Below are 16,763 nucleotides of genomic sequence, written 5' to 3' on the forward strand. Positions count from 1 at the left end.
AGGGTGAAAGGTGGGCAAGGAATAGAGTGCATTGGATCGATGTGGTATACCGGGGTTGACGTGCTGTCAGTGGATTGAATCAGGGCATGTGAAACGACTGGGGTAAACCATGGAAAGCCGTGTAGGTATGTATATTTGCGTGTGTGGACGTATGTACATACATGTGTATGGGGGTGGGTTGGGCCATTTCTTTCGTCTGTTTCCTTGCGCTACCTCGCAAACACGGGAAACAGCGACAAAGCAAAAAAAATATATATATATATATATATATATATATATATATATATAGATATAGATATAGATATATATATATATATATATATATATATATATATATATATATATATACATACATATATATATTTATATATATAGATATATACACACACACACACACACACACACACACACACACACACACACACACACACCATGCCCAAGAATTCCTTCTATCCTTATGAGGTTCCTACTGTTTCAGTTACAATAACATGAATGAGGACTTGTGAAGTGAGTATGAAGGGTGATTGTGTTGCTCTGAACCATTGTAGATGGATTACAGAGTATTCACAATCACCTTTATCTTTCATAATACTTCTAAATCTTTTATGAATCTCAATGTTAACCCTATGTGAGCTAATGTCTTTATTTTTTCTTTGCATGCTGCATTTGGCTTACATCCTCCGTGTGCACGTTGGATATTCCTGCATGTCTCCATGATGTCATTCCTGTGTGTTTTACTCCCTGACCTCAATTTTATCAGTATTTTCTTTATATGCTTTCATGATCATAACTGAAATCTTCATATCAATCTGAATTATTAACGTGAACACATGAAATTGATCATATTCTAAACGTTTTACTTATATAATTTCTCCTTCAATCTGATAAAATCCAATATTTAGTTTCACATATAATATGCATGCATTTTTTGAAATCCCATGTCAAAATGATAAACTTAACACTTCTAATGACTTCAAGTATCTCTCTTGTTATTGAATTTAACACATTTTCTTTATTTACTGCATGAAATGCAGATACTGAAAACATTAAGTTAGTGTTCTGTGCTGTGAAGGACACAATCATGCAGAATGCTCTTAAGGAATACAATTTGGCCTAATGTTTACATTTCCTTATTTCATCAGTTCTCTTTTAAGGTGAATGTTTTTTTTTTTTTTTTTTTTTTTTTTTTTTTTTTTTTGAGATAGTTATATTTCCATTCATCTTAGTTTTATTTCACATTTACTTAGTATTGCCATACTGTAAGGTACATAATTTATATAGTTGACTGTTATGTAACATATTAAATTCTCTACATGATTAGTAAGTGTTAATACGGGATTTTTAGACATTTGAAAGTTGATCCCTCTATAGTAAGAAAACCATCATTCAGTTTAGGTGTCTTTAAAGATTGATGTATAAGGCAGGGAAATTTTTAATGGAAGTATAGTTGTCATGAACATCTGGATGAACATTTTGCAACCTCAGATTGGTTTATATATATGTTAAGGCCTACTTAAAGAAAAACAGTGCCTTAGTGATACTTCTTTTTGTGTGTCACCCTTATTTGCATTGATTTTTAGAGAAGTGTCATAAACCCTAAACTTTATACTCTATTGGAATATTACTGGTTTTATCAATAAAATTAGATTATAGACATGTAACTTAGATTTTGTCTTTTTTTTTTACTGTGTTCATATGACGGTCAGTATCCTTGTCTCTAGTCAGGGTAGTATCAGGACAGCCCATTCTTTTAGAATAGCCTCTTTGTGCTTAAGGTCCTGGTTTTTTATGGATAACTTTTAAAGATTTATCCTGTGCCAGATATTATATTTAAGTTTTTGCTTGAAACATATCAATATTGAGAACATTTCAAATTTTTGAAAATTATGAAAAGCACATACTGAAACATTTGACAAACAGCAATTTTGTGAATAAAGTCAAAGTTTACATACTTGATTATTAGCTGTCTTCAGTGGTATTTATGAAACTAAGACAAAGAAAGAGAATGGATATGCAGGGGTGGCAAGTAACCAGTTCATTTTGAGAGAATTGATTAACATGAAAACATAAAAAAAGTTATTCAAGACACACCCAGCAACCCAGGTCAAACCCAGCCACGTGACCCCCCTTAATCACTCTCCCTTACAAGAGTTATGGCCAGACAAAGCAGACGGTGCTTAGTCTATAAAGATTGGTGTTGGCAGGAATCAAGTGTGATGTTGGGGTTTAAATGACTTTCTTAAGTACTGGCACCTGATAAGGTGGATTGTCTCCTGAAACATGTCTTGCCACATGTATAGAAAAATTACATGTTAGATAGAATTGCATTAACTTCTCCTGAAGTGTGATTTTACCTTCATGCTATCATCTTGGACAAGTGTGATCATCATGTCTATATACATATATGTATATTTATATTTTAATGCAAAGGTGAGTAATGTGGCAGTTGAGGGAATAATTGGTATACATGGGGTGTTCAGTGTTGTAAATGGAAATGGTGAAGAGCTTGTAGATTTATGTGCTGAAAAAGGACTGATGATTGGGAATACCTGGTTTAAAAAGCGAGATATACATAAGTATACTTATGTAAGTAGGAGAGATGGCCAGAGAGCGTTATTGGATTACGTGTTAATTGACAGGCGTGCAAAAGAGAGACTTTTGGATGTTAATGTGCTGAGAGGTGCAACTGGAGGGATGTCTGATCATTATCTTGTGGAGGCTAAGGTGAAGATTTGTATGGGTTTTCAGAAAAGAAGAGTGAATGTTGGGGTGAAGAGGGTGGTGAGAGTAAGTGAGCTTGAGAAGGAGACCTGTGTGAGGAAGTACCAGGAGAGACTGAGTACAGAATGGAAAAAGGTGAGAACAAAGGAGGTAAGGGGAGTGGGGGAGGAATGGGATGTATTTAGGGAAGCAGTGATGGCTTGCACAAAAGATGCTTGTGGCATGAGAAGCGTGGGAGGTGGGTTGATTAGAAATGGTAGTGAGTGGTGGGATGAAGAAGTAAGATTATTAGTGAAAGAGAAGAGAGAGGCATTTGGACGATTTTTGCAGTGAAAAAATGCAAATGAGTGGGAGATGTATAAAAGAAAGAGACAGGAGGTCAAGAGAAAGATGCAAGAGGTGAAAAAGAGGGCAAATGAGAGTTGGGGTGAGAGAGTATCATTAAATTTTAGGGAGAATAAAAAGATGTTCTGAAAGAGGTAATTAAAGTGCGTAAGACAAGGGAGCAAATGGGAACTTCAGTGAAGGGGGCTAATGGGGAGATGATAACAAGTAGTGGTGATGTGAGAAGGAGATGGAGTGAGTATTTTGAAGGTTTGTTGAATGTGTTTGATGATAGAGTGGCAGATATAGGGTATTTTGGTCGGGTTGATGTGCAAAGTGAGAGGGTTAGGGAAAATGGTTTGGTAAACAGAGAAGAGGTAGTAAAAGCTTTGCGGAAGATTAAAGCCGGCAAGGCAGCATGTTTGGATGGTATTGCAGTGGAATTTATTAAAAAAGGGGGTGACTGTATTGTTGACTGGTTGGTAAGGTTATTTAATGTATGTATGACTCATGGTGAGGTGCCTGAGGATTGGCGGAATGCGTGCATAGTGCCACTGTACAAAGGCAAAGGGGATAAGAGTGAGTGCTCAAATTAGAGAGGTATAAGTTTATTGAGTATTCCTGGTAAATTATATGGGAGGGTATTGATTGAGAGGGTGAAGGCATGTACAGAGCATCAGATTGGGGAAGAGCAGTGTGGTTTCATAAGTGGTAGAGGATGTGTGGATCAGGTGTTTGCTTTGAAGAATGTATGTGAGAAATACTTAGAAAAGCAAATGGATTTGTATGTAGCATTTATGGATCTGGAGAAGGCATATGATAGAGTTGATAGAGATGCTCTGTGGAAGGTACTAAGAATATATGGTGTGGGAGGCAAGTTGTTAGAAGCAGTGAAATGTTTTTATTGAGGATGTAAGGCATGTGTATGTGTAGGAAGAGAAGAAAGTGATTGGTTCTCAGTGAATGTAGGTTTGCGGCAGGGGTGTGTGATGTCTCCATGGTTGTTTAATTTGTTTATGGATGGGGTTGTTAGGGAGGTGAATGCAAGAGTTTTGGAAAGAGGGGCAAGTATGAAGTCTGTTGTGGATGAGAGAGCTTGGGAAGTGAGTCAGTTGTTGTTCGCTGATGATACAGTGCTGGTGGCTGATTCATGTGAGAAACTGCAGAAGCTGGTGACTGAGTTTGGTAAAGTGTGTGAAAGAAGAAAGTTAAGAGTAAATGTGAATAAGAGCAAGGTTATTAGGTACAGTAGGGTTGAGGGTCAAGTCAGTTGGGAGGTAAGTTTGAATGGAGAAAAACTGGAGGAAGTAAAGTGTTTTAGATATCTGGGAGTGTATCTGGCAGCGGATGGAACCATGGAAGTGGAAGTGAATCATAGGGTGGGGGAGGGGACGAAAATCCTGGGAGCCTTGAAGAATGTGTGGAAGTCGAGAAGATTATCTCCGAAAGCAAAAATGGGTATGTTTGAAGGAACAGTGGTTCCAACAATGTTGTATGGTTGAGAGGTGTGGGCTATGGATGGAGTTGTGCGCAGGGGGTGGTTGTGCTGGAAATGAGATGTTTGAGGACAATATGTGGTGTGAGGTGGTTTGATCGACTAAGTAATAATAGGGTAAGAGAGATGTGTGGAAATAAAAAGAGCATGGTTGAGAGAGCAGAAGAGGGTGTTTTGAAATGGTTTGGGCTCATGGAGAGAATGAGTGAGGAAAGATTGACTTAGAGGATATATGTGTCGGAGGTGGAGGGAACAAGGAGAAGAGGGAGACCAAATTGGAGGTGGAAAGATGGAGTGAAAAAGATTTTGAGTGATCGGGGCCTGAACATGCAGGAGGGTGAAAGGCGGGCAAGGAATAGAGTGAATTGGATCGATATGGTATACCGGGGTTGAGGTGCTGTCAATGGATTGAATCAGGGCATGTGAAGCGTCTGGGGTAAACCATGGAAAGTTGTGTGGGGCCTGGATGTGGAAAGGGAGCTGTGGTTTCGGGCATTATTGCATGATAGCTAGAGACTGAGTGTGAACGAATAGGGCCTTTGTTGTCTTTTCCTAGCGGTACCTCGCACACATGAGGGGGAGGGGGATGTTATTCCATGTGTGGCGAGGTGGCGATGGGAATGAATAAAGGCAGACAGTGTGAATTGTGTGCATGTGTATATATGTATGTGTCTGTTTGTGTATATATATGTGTACGTTGAGATGTATGGGTATGTATATTTGCGTGTGTGGATGCGTATGTATATACATGTGTATGGGGGTGGGTTGGGCCATTTCTTTTGTCTGTTTCCTTGCACTACCTCGCTAACGCGGGAGACAGCGACAAAGCAAAATGAATAAATATTATTATTATTATACTTGATCACCGTTTCCTGTGTCATCAAGGTAGCACCAGGGAACAGACACAGGAGTCAAGCAGGAAGTGCACATCCTCCGTGAATGCTCAGACTGGGGTGTCTGAATGTGTGTAGATGTAACCTTGATGAGAAGAAAGGAGAGACAGGTAGTATGTTTGAGGAAAGAAACTTGGATGTTCTGGCTCTGAGTGAAATGAAGCTCAGGGATAAAAAAGAAGAATCGTTTGGAAAAGTCTTGGGAGTAAAGTCAAGGTTGGTAAGAGTACAAGAGCTGAGGAAGGAGTAGCACTACTCCTGAAGTAGGAGTTGTGGGAGTGTGTGATAGAGTGTAAGAAAGTAAATTCCAGATTAATATGTGTGAAACTGAAAGATGATTGAGAGAGAGGAGTGATTATTGGTGCTTATGCACCTGTTCATGAGATGAAAGATCATGAGAGGCAAGTGTATGGGGAGCAACTGAGTGACTTTCAGCAGCTTTGGTGTTTGAGACTGGGTATTAGTGATAGGTAATTTAAATGTGAAGGTGAGTAATGTGGCAGTTGAGGGTATAATGGGTGTACATGGGGTTTGTGAATGGAAATGATGAAGAACTTATGGATCTGTGTACTGAAAAAAAGACTGGTGATTAGGAATACCTGTTTTAAAAGAGAGATACACTAAGGTATATGTATATGAATAGGAGAGATGGTCAGAGGGCATTATTGGATTACTTGTTAATTGATAGGCATGTAAAAGAGGGACTTTAGGATGTTAATGTATTGAGAGGGGCAGCTGCAGGGATGTCTGACCACTGTCTCATGGGGGCAAAAGTGAAGATTTGTAGAGGTTTTCATCAATGAAGAGAGAATGTTGGGGAGAAGAGAGTAGTAAGAGCAAGTGAGCTTGGAAAGGATACTTATGTAAGGAAGTACCAGGAGAGATTGAGTGTAGAATGGTAAAAGGTGAGAGCAAATGACGCAAGGGAAGTGGATGAGGAATGGGATGTATTTAGGGAATCAGTAATGGCATTTGCAAAAGATGCATGTGGCATGAGAAAGGTGATAGATGGGAAGATTAGAAAAGGTAGTGAGTGGTGGGATGAAGAAGTAAAGTTGTTAGTGAAAGAGGAAAGATAAGCATTTGGACAATACTTAAAAGGAAGGAGTGCAGAATGACTGGGAGATGTATAAAAGAAAGCAGCAGGATGTCAAGAGAAAGATGCAAGGGCAAAAGGTGAGAGAGTATCATTAAATTTTATGGAGAATCAAAAGATGCTTTGGAAGGAGGTAAATAATGTGCATAAGACAAGAGAACAAATGGGATCATTGGTGAAGGGGGGAAGTGAGTATTTTGAAGGTTTGTTGAATGTGTTTGATGATAGAGTGGTAGGTGTAGGGTGTTTTGATTTGAGTGGTCTGCAAAGTGAGAGGGTCAAGGAGAATGGTTTGGTTAAGATAAGAGTTTGCGAAAGCTTTGCGGATGATGAAATCTGGCAAGTTGGCAGGTTTGGATGGCATTGTAGTTGAAATTATTAAGAGAGGGAGTGACTATGTTGTTGATTGGTTGGTAAGGATATTCAATGTATGTATGGATCAGGGTGAAGTGCCTGAGGATTGGTGGAATGCACGCATAGTGCCATTTTACAAAGGCAAAGGGGATAAGGGTGAATGTTCAGACTACAGAGGCATAAGATTGTTAAGTATTTCTGGGAAATTATATGGGAGGGTATTGATTGAGACGGTGAAGGTATGTACAGTGTCAGATTGGGGAGGAAGCAGTGTTGTTTCAGACATGGTAGAGGATGTGTGGGTCAGGTGTTTTCTTTGAAGAATATTTATGAGAAATACTTAGAAATACAGATGAATTTTTATGTGGCATCTATTATCTGGAGAAGGCATATGATAAGGTTGATAGAGATGCTTTGTGGAAGGTTTTAAGAGTATATGGTGTGGGAGGTAAGCTGCTAGTTTTCATCAAGGATGTGAGGCATGTGTAGAAGTAGGAAGAGAGGAGAGTGATTGGTTTCCAGTGAAGGTCAGTCTGTGGCAGGGGTGTGTGATGTCACCGTGGTTGTTTGATTTGTTTATGGATGGGGTGGTTAGGGAGGTAAATGTTAGAGTTCTGGAGAGAGGGATGAGTGTGCAGTCTGTTGGGAATGAGAGTGCCTGGGGAATGAGTCAGTTGTTGTTCACTGATGATACAGCTCTGGTTGCTGATTCAGGTGAGAAACTACAGAGATTTCTGACTGAGTATGGAAAAAAGTGTGAAAGTAGAAAGTTGAGAGTAATTGTGAACAAGAGCAAGGTTATTAGGTTTAATAGGGTTCAGGGACTAGTTAATTGGGGGTAAGTTTAAATGGAGAAAAATTGGAGGAAGTGAAGTGTTCTAGTTATCTGGGAGAGGATTCATGGAAGCAGAAATGAGCCAGAGGGTGAGGGAGGGGGTGAATGTTTTGGGAGCGTTGAAGAATGTGTGGAAGGAGAGAATGATATCTCGGAGAGCATAAATGTGTATGTTTGAAGGATAGTAGCTCCAACAATATTATATGGTTGCGAGGCATGGGTTATAGATAGGATTGTATGGAGGAGGGTGGATTTGTTAGAAATTAAATGTTTGAGGAGAATGTGTGGTGTGAGGAGGTTTGATCAAGTAAGTAATGAAAGGGTAAGAGAGATGTGTAGAAGTAAAAAAAGTGTGGTTGAGAGAGCAGAAGGTGTGTTGAAATGGTTTAGGCATATGGAGAGAATGAGTGAGGAAAGATTGACAAAAGAGGATATATATTTCAGAGGTGGAGGGAACAAGGAGAAGTGGGAGACCAAATTGGAGTTGAAGAATGGAGTGAAAAAGATTTTGAGCAATCAGGGCCTGAACATACAGGAAGGTGAGAGGTGTGCAAGGATGAGTGAATTGGAACAATGTGGTGTACCAGGGTTGACGTGCTCTCAGTAGACTGAACCAGGGCATGTGAAATGTCTGTGGTAAACCATGGAAAGGTCTGTGGGGCCTGGATGTGGATAGGGAGCTGTGGTTTCGGTGCATTACACATAACAGCTAGAGGCTGAGTGTGAACGAATATGGCCTTTTTTGTCCTTTCTTATCACTACCTCGCTGAAAGGAGGGATGCTATTTCCTGTGTGGCAGGGTAGCGGCAGGAATGGATGAAGGGAAGCAAGTATGAATATGTTTATATTTTTATTTATTATATTTTGTCACTGTCTCCCATGTTAGCGAGGTAGCACAAGGAAACAGACGAAGGAATGGCCCAACCCACCCACACACACACACGTAAATACATACACGTCCATACACGCACATATACATACCTATACACCTCAACGTATACATATGTATACTCACACAGACATATACATATATACACATGTAAGTAATTCATACTGTCTGCCCTATTCATTCCCGTTGCCACCCCGCCACACATGAAATGACAACCCCCCTCCCCCGCATGTGCGCAAGTTAGCACTAGGAAAAGACAACAAAGGCCCCATTCGTTCACACTCAGTCTGTAGCTGTCATGTATAATGCACCGAAACCACAGCTCCCTTTCCACATCCAGGCCTCACAAAACTTTCCCTAGTTTACCCCAGGCGCTTCACATGCCGTGGTTCAATCCAGTGACAGCACGTCGACCCCGATATACAACATCATTCCAATTCACTCTATTCCTTGCACACCTTTCACGCTTCTGCATGTTCAGGCCCTGATTGCTCAAAATCTTTTTCACTTCATTCTTCAACTCCAACTTGGTCTCCCGCTTCTCCTTATTCCCTCCACCTCTGCCATATATATCCTCTTTTGTCAATTTTTCCTCGCTCATACTCTCCACATGCCCAAATCATTTCAACACACCTTCTTTTGCTCTCTCAACCACACTCAAAATCTTTTTCACGCCATCTTTCCACCTCCAATTTGGTCTCACACTTCTCCTTGTTCCCTCCACCTCTGACACATATATCTTCTTTGTCAGTCTTTCCTCATTCATTCTCTCCATGTGACCAAACCATTTCAAAACACCCTCCTCTGCTCTCTCAACCACACTCTTTTTATTACCACACATATCTCTTACCCTTTCATTACTTACTCGATCAAACCACCTCACACCAAATATTGTCCTCAAACGTCTCATTTCCAGCACATCCACCCTCCTCCGCACAACTCTATCTATAGCCCATTCCTTGCAACCATATAACATTGGTGGAAGCAGTAATCCTTCTAACATAGCCATTTTTGCTTTCCAAGACAATGTTCTCAATTTCCACACGTTTTTCAACGCTCCCAGAACTTTCGCCACCTCCCCCACCCAATGATTCACTTCCATGGTTCCATCCGATGCCTAATCCACTCCCAGATATCTAAAACACTTCACTTCCTCCAGTTTTTCTCCATTCAAACTTACCTCCCAATTGACTTGTCCCTCAACCCTACTGTACCTAATAACCTTGCTCTTATTCACATTTACTCTCAACTTTCTTCTTTACACACTTTACCAAACTCAGTCACCAGCTTCTGCAGTTTCTCACCCGAATCAGCCACCAGTGCTGTATCATTAGCGAACAGCAACTGACTCACTTCCCAAGCTCTCTCATCCACAACAGACTGCATACTTGCCCCTCTTTCCAAAACTCTTCCATTCACCTCCCTGACAACCCCATCCATAAACAAATTAAACAACCATGGAGACATCACACACCCCTGCCGCAAACCAACATTCACTGAGAACCAATCACTTTCCTTTCTTCCTACACGTACACATGCCTTACAACCTTGATAAAAAACTTTTCACTGCTTCTAACAACTTGCCTCCCACACCATATATTCTTAATACCTTCCACAGAACATCTCTATCAATTGTATCATATGCCTTCTCCAGATCCATAAATGCTACATACAAATCCATTTGCTCTTCTAAGTATTTCTCACATACATTCTTCAAAGCAAACACTTGATCCACATATCCTCTACCGCTTCTGAAACCACACTGCTGTTCCCCAATCTGATGTTCTGTACGTGCCTTCACCCTCTCAATCAATACCCTCCTGTATAATTTCCCAGGAATACTCAACAAACTTATACCTCTCTAATTTGAGCACTCACTCTTATCCCCTTTGCCTTTGTACAATGGCACTATGCAAGCATTCCGCCAATCATCAGGCACCTCACCGTGAGTCATGCATACATTAGATAACCTTACCAACCAGTCAACAATACAGTCACCCCCTTTTTTAATAAATTCCACTGCAGTTCCATCCAAACATGCTGCCTTGCTGGCTTTCATCTTCCTCAAAGCTTTTACTACCTCTTCTCTGTTTACCAAATCATTCTCCCTAACCCTCTCACTTTGCACACCACCTCGACCAAAACACGCTATATCTGCCACTGTATCATCAAACACATTCAACAAACCTTCAAAATACTCACTCCATCTCCTCACATCACCACTACTTGTTATCACCTCCCCATTAGCCCCCTTCACCGATGTTCCCATTTGTTCCCTTGTCTTACGCACTTTATTTACCTCCTTCCAAAGCATCTTTTTATTCTCCCTAAAATTTAATGATATTCTCTCACCCCAACTCTCATTTGCCCTTTTTTTTGCCTCTTGCACCTATCTCTTGACCTCCTGCCTCTTTCTTTTATACATCTCCCAGGCATTTGCATTATTTCCCTGCAAAAATTGTCCAAATGCCTCTCTCTTCTCTTTCACCCACCACTCAGTACCCTTTCTAATCTGCTCATCTCCCACGCTTCTCATGCCACAAGCTTCTTTTGCGCAATCCATCACTGCTTCCCTAAATACATCCCATTCCTCCTCCACTCCCCTTACGGCTTTTGTTCCCACCTTTTTCCATTCTGTACTCAGTCTGTCCTGGTACTTCCTCACACAAGTCTCCTTCCCAAGCTCACTTACTTTCACCACTTTCTTCACCCCAACATTCTCTCTTCTTTTCTGAAAACCTCTACACATCTTCACCTTCGTCTCCACAAGATAATGATCAGACATCCCTCCAGTTGCACCTCTCAGCACATTACATCCAAAAGTCTGTCTTTCACGTGCCTATCAATTAACACGTAATCCAGTAATGTTCTCTGGCCACCTCTCCTACTTACATACATATACTTATGTATATCTCTCTTTTTAAACCAGGTATTCCCAATCACCAGTCCTTTTTCAGCACACAAATCTACAAGCTCTTCACCATTTCCATTTACAACACTGAACACCCCATGTACACCAATTATTTCCTCAACCGCCACATTACTCACCTTTGCATTCAAATCACCCATCAGTATAACCCGGTCTCATGCATCAAAACTACTAGCACACTCACTCAGCTGCTCCCAAAACACTTGCCTCACAATCTTTCTTCTCATGCCCAGGTGCATATGCACTAATAATCACCCATCTCTCTCCATCTACTTTCAGTTTTACCCTAATCGATCTAGAGTTTACTTTCTTACATTCTATCACATACTCCCACCACTCCTGTTTCAGGAGTAGTGCCACTCCTTCCTTTGCTCTTGTCCTCTCACTAACCCCTGACTGTACTCCCAAGACATTCCCAAATCACTCTTCCCTTTTACCCTTAAGCTTTGTTTCAATCAGAGCCAAAACATCCAGGTTCCTTTCCTCAAATATACTACCTATCTCTCCTTTTTTCTCATCTTGGTTACATCCACACACATATAGACACCCCAATCTGAACCTTTGAGGAGGATGAGCACTCCTCGCATGACTCCTTCTGTTTCCCCTTTTAGAAAGTTAGAATACAAGGAGGGGAGGGTTTATAGCACCCCGCTTCCGTCCCCTTTAGTTGCCTTCTACGATACGTGAGGAATGCGTGGGAAGTATTCTTTCTCCCCTATCTCCAGGGATATGTCTATATATATATATGTATATATGCATGTATGGGCATTTATGTATGAGTGGTTTGGTTATTCTTTATCTGTTTCCTAGTGCTGATGCAGAAAACAGCAATTAAGTATAATAATAGATAAATGGGGATATGGGAGAAAGAATACCTCCCATGCATTCCTCGTGTCGTAGAAGGCAACTAAAGGGGACGGAAGCGGGGGCTAGAAACCCTCCCCTCCTTGTATTTCAACTTTCTAAAAGGGGAAACAGAAGAAAGAGTCATGCATGGAGTGCTCATCCTCCTCAAAAACTCAAATTGAGGTGTCTAAATGTGTGTGGATGTAACCAAGATGAGAAAAAAGGAGAGATATGTATAATATGTTTGAGGAAAGGAGATGTTTTGGCTCTGAGTGAAACAAAGCTCAAGGGTAAAGGGGAAGTGTGGTTTAGGAATGTCTTGGGAGTAAAGTCAGGGGTTGGTGAGAGGACAAGAGCAAAGGAAGGAGTGCAACTACTCCGGAAGCAGGAGTTGTGGGAGTATGTGATAGAGTGTAAGAAAGTAAACTCTAGATTGTTATGGGTAAAACTGAAGGTAGATGGATAGAGATGGGTGATTATTGGTGCCTATGCACCTGGTCATGAGAAGAAAGATCATGAGAGGCAAGTGTTTTGGGAACAGCTGAGTGAGTGTGTTAGCAGGTTTGATGCACGAGACCAGGTTCTAGTGATGGGTGATTTGAATGCAAAGGTGAGTAATGTGGCAGTCGAGGGAATAATTGGTGTACATGGGGTGTTCAGTGTTGCAAATGGAAATGGTGAAGAGCTTGTAGATTTGTGTGCTGAAAAAGGACTGGTGATTGGGAATACCTGGTTTAAAAAGAGAGATATACATAAGTATACGTATGTAAGTAGGAGAGATGGCCAGAGAGCGTTATTGAAGATATGTAGAGGTTTTTAGAAAAGAAGAGCGAATGTTTTGGTGTAGAGAATGGTGAGAGTAAGTGACCTTGGAAAGGAGATTTGTGTGAGGAAGTACCAGGAGAGATTGAGTGCAGAATGGAAAAAGGTGAGAGCAAATGACATAAGGGGAGTGGAGGAGGAATGGGATGTACTTAGGGAAGCAGTGATGGCTTGTACAAAAGATGCCTATGGCGTGAGAATGATGGGAGGTGGGCAGATTAGAAAGGGCATTGAGTGGAGGGATGAAGAAGTAAGATTGTTAGTGAAAGCGAGAGAGACATTTGGATAATTTTTGCGGGGAAATAGTGCAAGTGAGTGGGAGATGTATAAAAGAAAGAGGCAAGAGGTCAAGAGAAACGGGCAAGAGGTAAAAAAGAGGGCAAATGAGAGATGGGGTGAGATTATCATTAGATTTTAGGGAGAATAAAAAGATGTTTTGAAAGGAAGTAAATAAAGTGCGTAAGACAAGGGAACAATTAGGAACATCGGTGAAGGGGGCAAATGGGGAGGTAATAACAAGTAGTGGTGAAGTGAGAGAAAGATGGAGTGAGTACTTTGAACGTTTGTCGAATGTGTTTAATGATAGAGTGGCAGATATAGGTTGTTTAGGTCGAGGTGATGTGCAAAGTGAGAGGTTCAGGGAGAATGGGTTGATACACAGAGAAGAGGTAGTGAAAGCTTTGCGGAAGATGAAATCCGACAAGGCGGCGGGTTTGGATGGTATTGCAGTGGAATTTATTAAAAAAGGGGTTGACTCTGTTGTTGATTGGTTGGTGAGGATATTCAATGTATGTATGGTTCTTGGTTAAGTGCCTGAGGAATGCATGCATAGCTCCTTTGTGCAAAGGCAAAGGGGATAAAGGTGAGTGTTCAAATTATAGAGGTATAAGTTTGTTTAGCATTCCTGGGAAATTATATGGGAGGGTATTGATTGTGAGGGTGAAGGTATGTACAGAGCATCAGATTGGGGAAAAGCAGTGTGGTTTCAGAAGTGGTAGAGGATGTGTGGATTAGGTGTTTGCTTTGAAGAATGTATGTTAGAAATACTTAGAAAAACAGATGGATTTGTATGTAACATTTATGTATCTGGAGAAGGTATATGACAGAGTTGATAGAGATGCTCTGTGGAAGGTATTAAGAATATATAGTGTGGGAGGTAAGTTGCTAGAAGCAGTGAAAAGTTTTTATCGAGGATGTAAGGCATGTGTACGAGTAGAAAGAGAGGAAGGTGATTGGTTCCCAGCAAATTTTGGTTTTCGGCACGGGTGCGTGATGTCTCCGTGGTTGTTTAATTTGTTTGTGGATGGGGTTGTTAGGGAGGTGAATGCAATAGTATTGGAGAGAGGGGCAAGTATGCAGTCTGTTGTGGATAAGAGGTTTTGGGAAGTGAGTCAGTTGTTTTTTGCCGATGATACAGCTCTGGTGGCTGATTCGGGTAAGAACTGCAGAAGCTGGTGACTGAGTTTGGTAAAGTGTGTGAAAGAAGAAAGCTGAGAGTAAGTGTGAATAAGAGCAAGGTTAATAGGTTCAGTATGGTTGAGGGACAAATCAATTGAGAGGTTAGTTTGAATGGAGAAAAACTGGAGGAAGTGAAGTGTTTTAGATATCTGGGAGTGGATTTTGCAGCGGATGGGATCATGGAAGCAGAAGTGAGTCACAGGGTGGGTAAGGGAGCGAAGGTTCTGGGAGCGCTGAAGAATGTGTGGAAGGTGAGAATGTTATCTCGGAGACCAAAAATGGGTATGTTTGAAGGAATAGTAGTTCCAACAATGTTATATGGTTGTGAGGCATGGGCTGTAAATAGGGTTGTGCGGAGGAGGGTGGATGTGTTGGAAATGAGATGCTTAAGGACAATATATGGTGTGAGTTGGTTTGATCGAGTAAGTAATGAAAGGGTAAGAGAGATGTGTGGTAATAAAAAGAGTGTGGTTGAGAGAGCAGAAGGTGTTTTGAAATGGTTTGGTCACATGGAGAGAATGAGTGAGGAAAGATTGACCAAGAGGATATATGTGTCAGAGGTGGAGGGAATAAGAAGTGGGAGACCAAATTTAGGTGGAAAGATGGAGTGAAAAAGATTTTGAGCGATTGGGGCCTGAAAATGCAGGAGGGTGAAAGGCATGCAAGGAATAGAGTGTATTGGAACGATGTGGTGTACCGGGGTTGATGTGCTGTCAATGGATTGACCCAGGGCATGTGAAGCGTCTGGGGTAAACCATGGAAAGTTTTGTGGGGCCTGGATTTGGAAAGGGAGCTGTGGCTTCGGTGCATTATACATGACAGCTAGAGACTGAGTGTGAACAAATGTGGCCCTTGTTGTCTTTTCCTAGCACTTCCTCGTGGCATTGGGGGGGGGGGGGGGGGGGGGTGTCAGTTCATGTGTGGTGGGGTGGCAATGGGAATGAATAAGGCAGCAAGTATGAATTATGTGCATGTGTATATATGTATATGTATGTGTATGTATGTATGTATACGTTGAAATGTATAGGTATGTATATGTGTGTGTGTGTGGACGTGTATATATATACATGTGGATGGGTTGGGCCATTCTTTCGTCTGTTTCCTTGCACTACCTCGCTAATGCGGGAGACAGCAACAAAGTATGATAAATAGATAAATAAATATAAATATATAGAAATGGTCTGTGGTTTTGGTGCAGTCCATATGACGTCTAGAGACTGATGATGAGGGAATGTGGCATTTTTTTGTGTTTTCTTGGCGCAGCCTTGCTGAAGCAGGGAGTAGTGATGCCATTTCCTGCATTAACAAGGTACTTTTAAGAACAGAGGACTGAGCCTTGTCTTTGATGATAGTATGAAGGTGAAATCGCACTTCAGTAGGAGTTTATACATGTAATTTTTCTATACATGTGGCACGGCATGTTTTGTAGAGACAATCCACCTCATCAGGTGCCAGTACTTAACAAAGTTATTTAAATCCCAACATCACTCTTGATTCCTGCCCTCCAACACCAATCTTTATTGACCAAGCACTGTCTGTTTTATCTGGCCATAAACTTTGTAAGGGAGAGTGATTAAGGGGGTCACATGGTAGGGTTTGTCCTTGGTAGCTGGGTGCCTTGAACAACATTTTTATGTTTTTGTGTTTTGTTAATTCACTCATAATGATTTGGCTAATGTTAGGATGGGCTTTACAATTGCCTGGTGGCAAATTAGATTTATTAGTATTAGCAGTTAAGACAGATTCACTGACATTGTGTGTGGCATAATCAGTAGAGAGGTATAAGATAATGAGATTTTCAACATCATTTGCATGATCATTAAACAGTTGGTTGAGTGTAGAGTTGAAGGTCTTTACACTATTACTAAGGGGATTGGATGTTAATCTTCCCTATGTTTCTCCATCATTTGAAAGATCCTGCTGTTTACATGTCGTCCACTGTTTTCAAAATCTTGAACTGACTACTTTTATCTGATTTTCTCACATGAATATCTATATTTTCCCTGAGATTTTCAGTGGCTTTCTGGAACTTTTGTAGCACATAAAATGTGTATGCAGAATCTTAAGAAGCTGATAGAGGAAAGCAAAGAAAGAATAAATG

General features: G+C 41.0%; 1 protein-coding gene across 10 annotated transcripts in view; it reads left to right on the forward strand.

The window, feature by feature from the left end:
- Nucleotides 1-16,763, forward strand: part of Galphaq (G protein alpha q subunit) — a 404,729-nt gene that overhangs the window by 356,252 nt on the left and 31,714 nt on the right. For 3 of the 10 annotated variants that reach the window (XM_071673780.1, XM_071673784.1, XM_071673785.1), the window contains one exon: nucleotides 903-1,036. The exons of 4 other annotated variants lie outside the window; for them this stretch is intronic. In XM_071673780.1, coding sequence (XP_071529881.1) covers nucleotides 903-1,027 — 125 coding nt within the window. In that variant the 3' untranslated portion in view covers nucleotides 1,028-1,036. Of the gene's footprint in view, nucleotides 1-760; nucleotides 829-902; nucleotides 1,155-16,763 lie in introns of those variants that run through there. 3 more of the 10 variants (XM_071673782.1, XM_071673790.1, XM_071673783.1) reach the window with 2 other exon arrangements.

This window comes from Panulirus ornatus, chromosome 19 (genome assembly GCF_036320965.1).
Source record: "Panulirus ornatus isolate Po-2019 chromosome 19, ASM3632096v1, whole genome shotgun sequence".
Taxonomy (NCBI): Eukaryota; Metazoa; Arthropoda; class Malacostraca; order Decapoda; family Palinuridae; genus Panulirus; species Panulirus ornatus.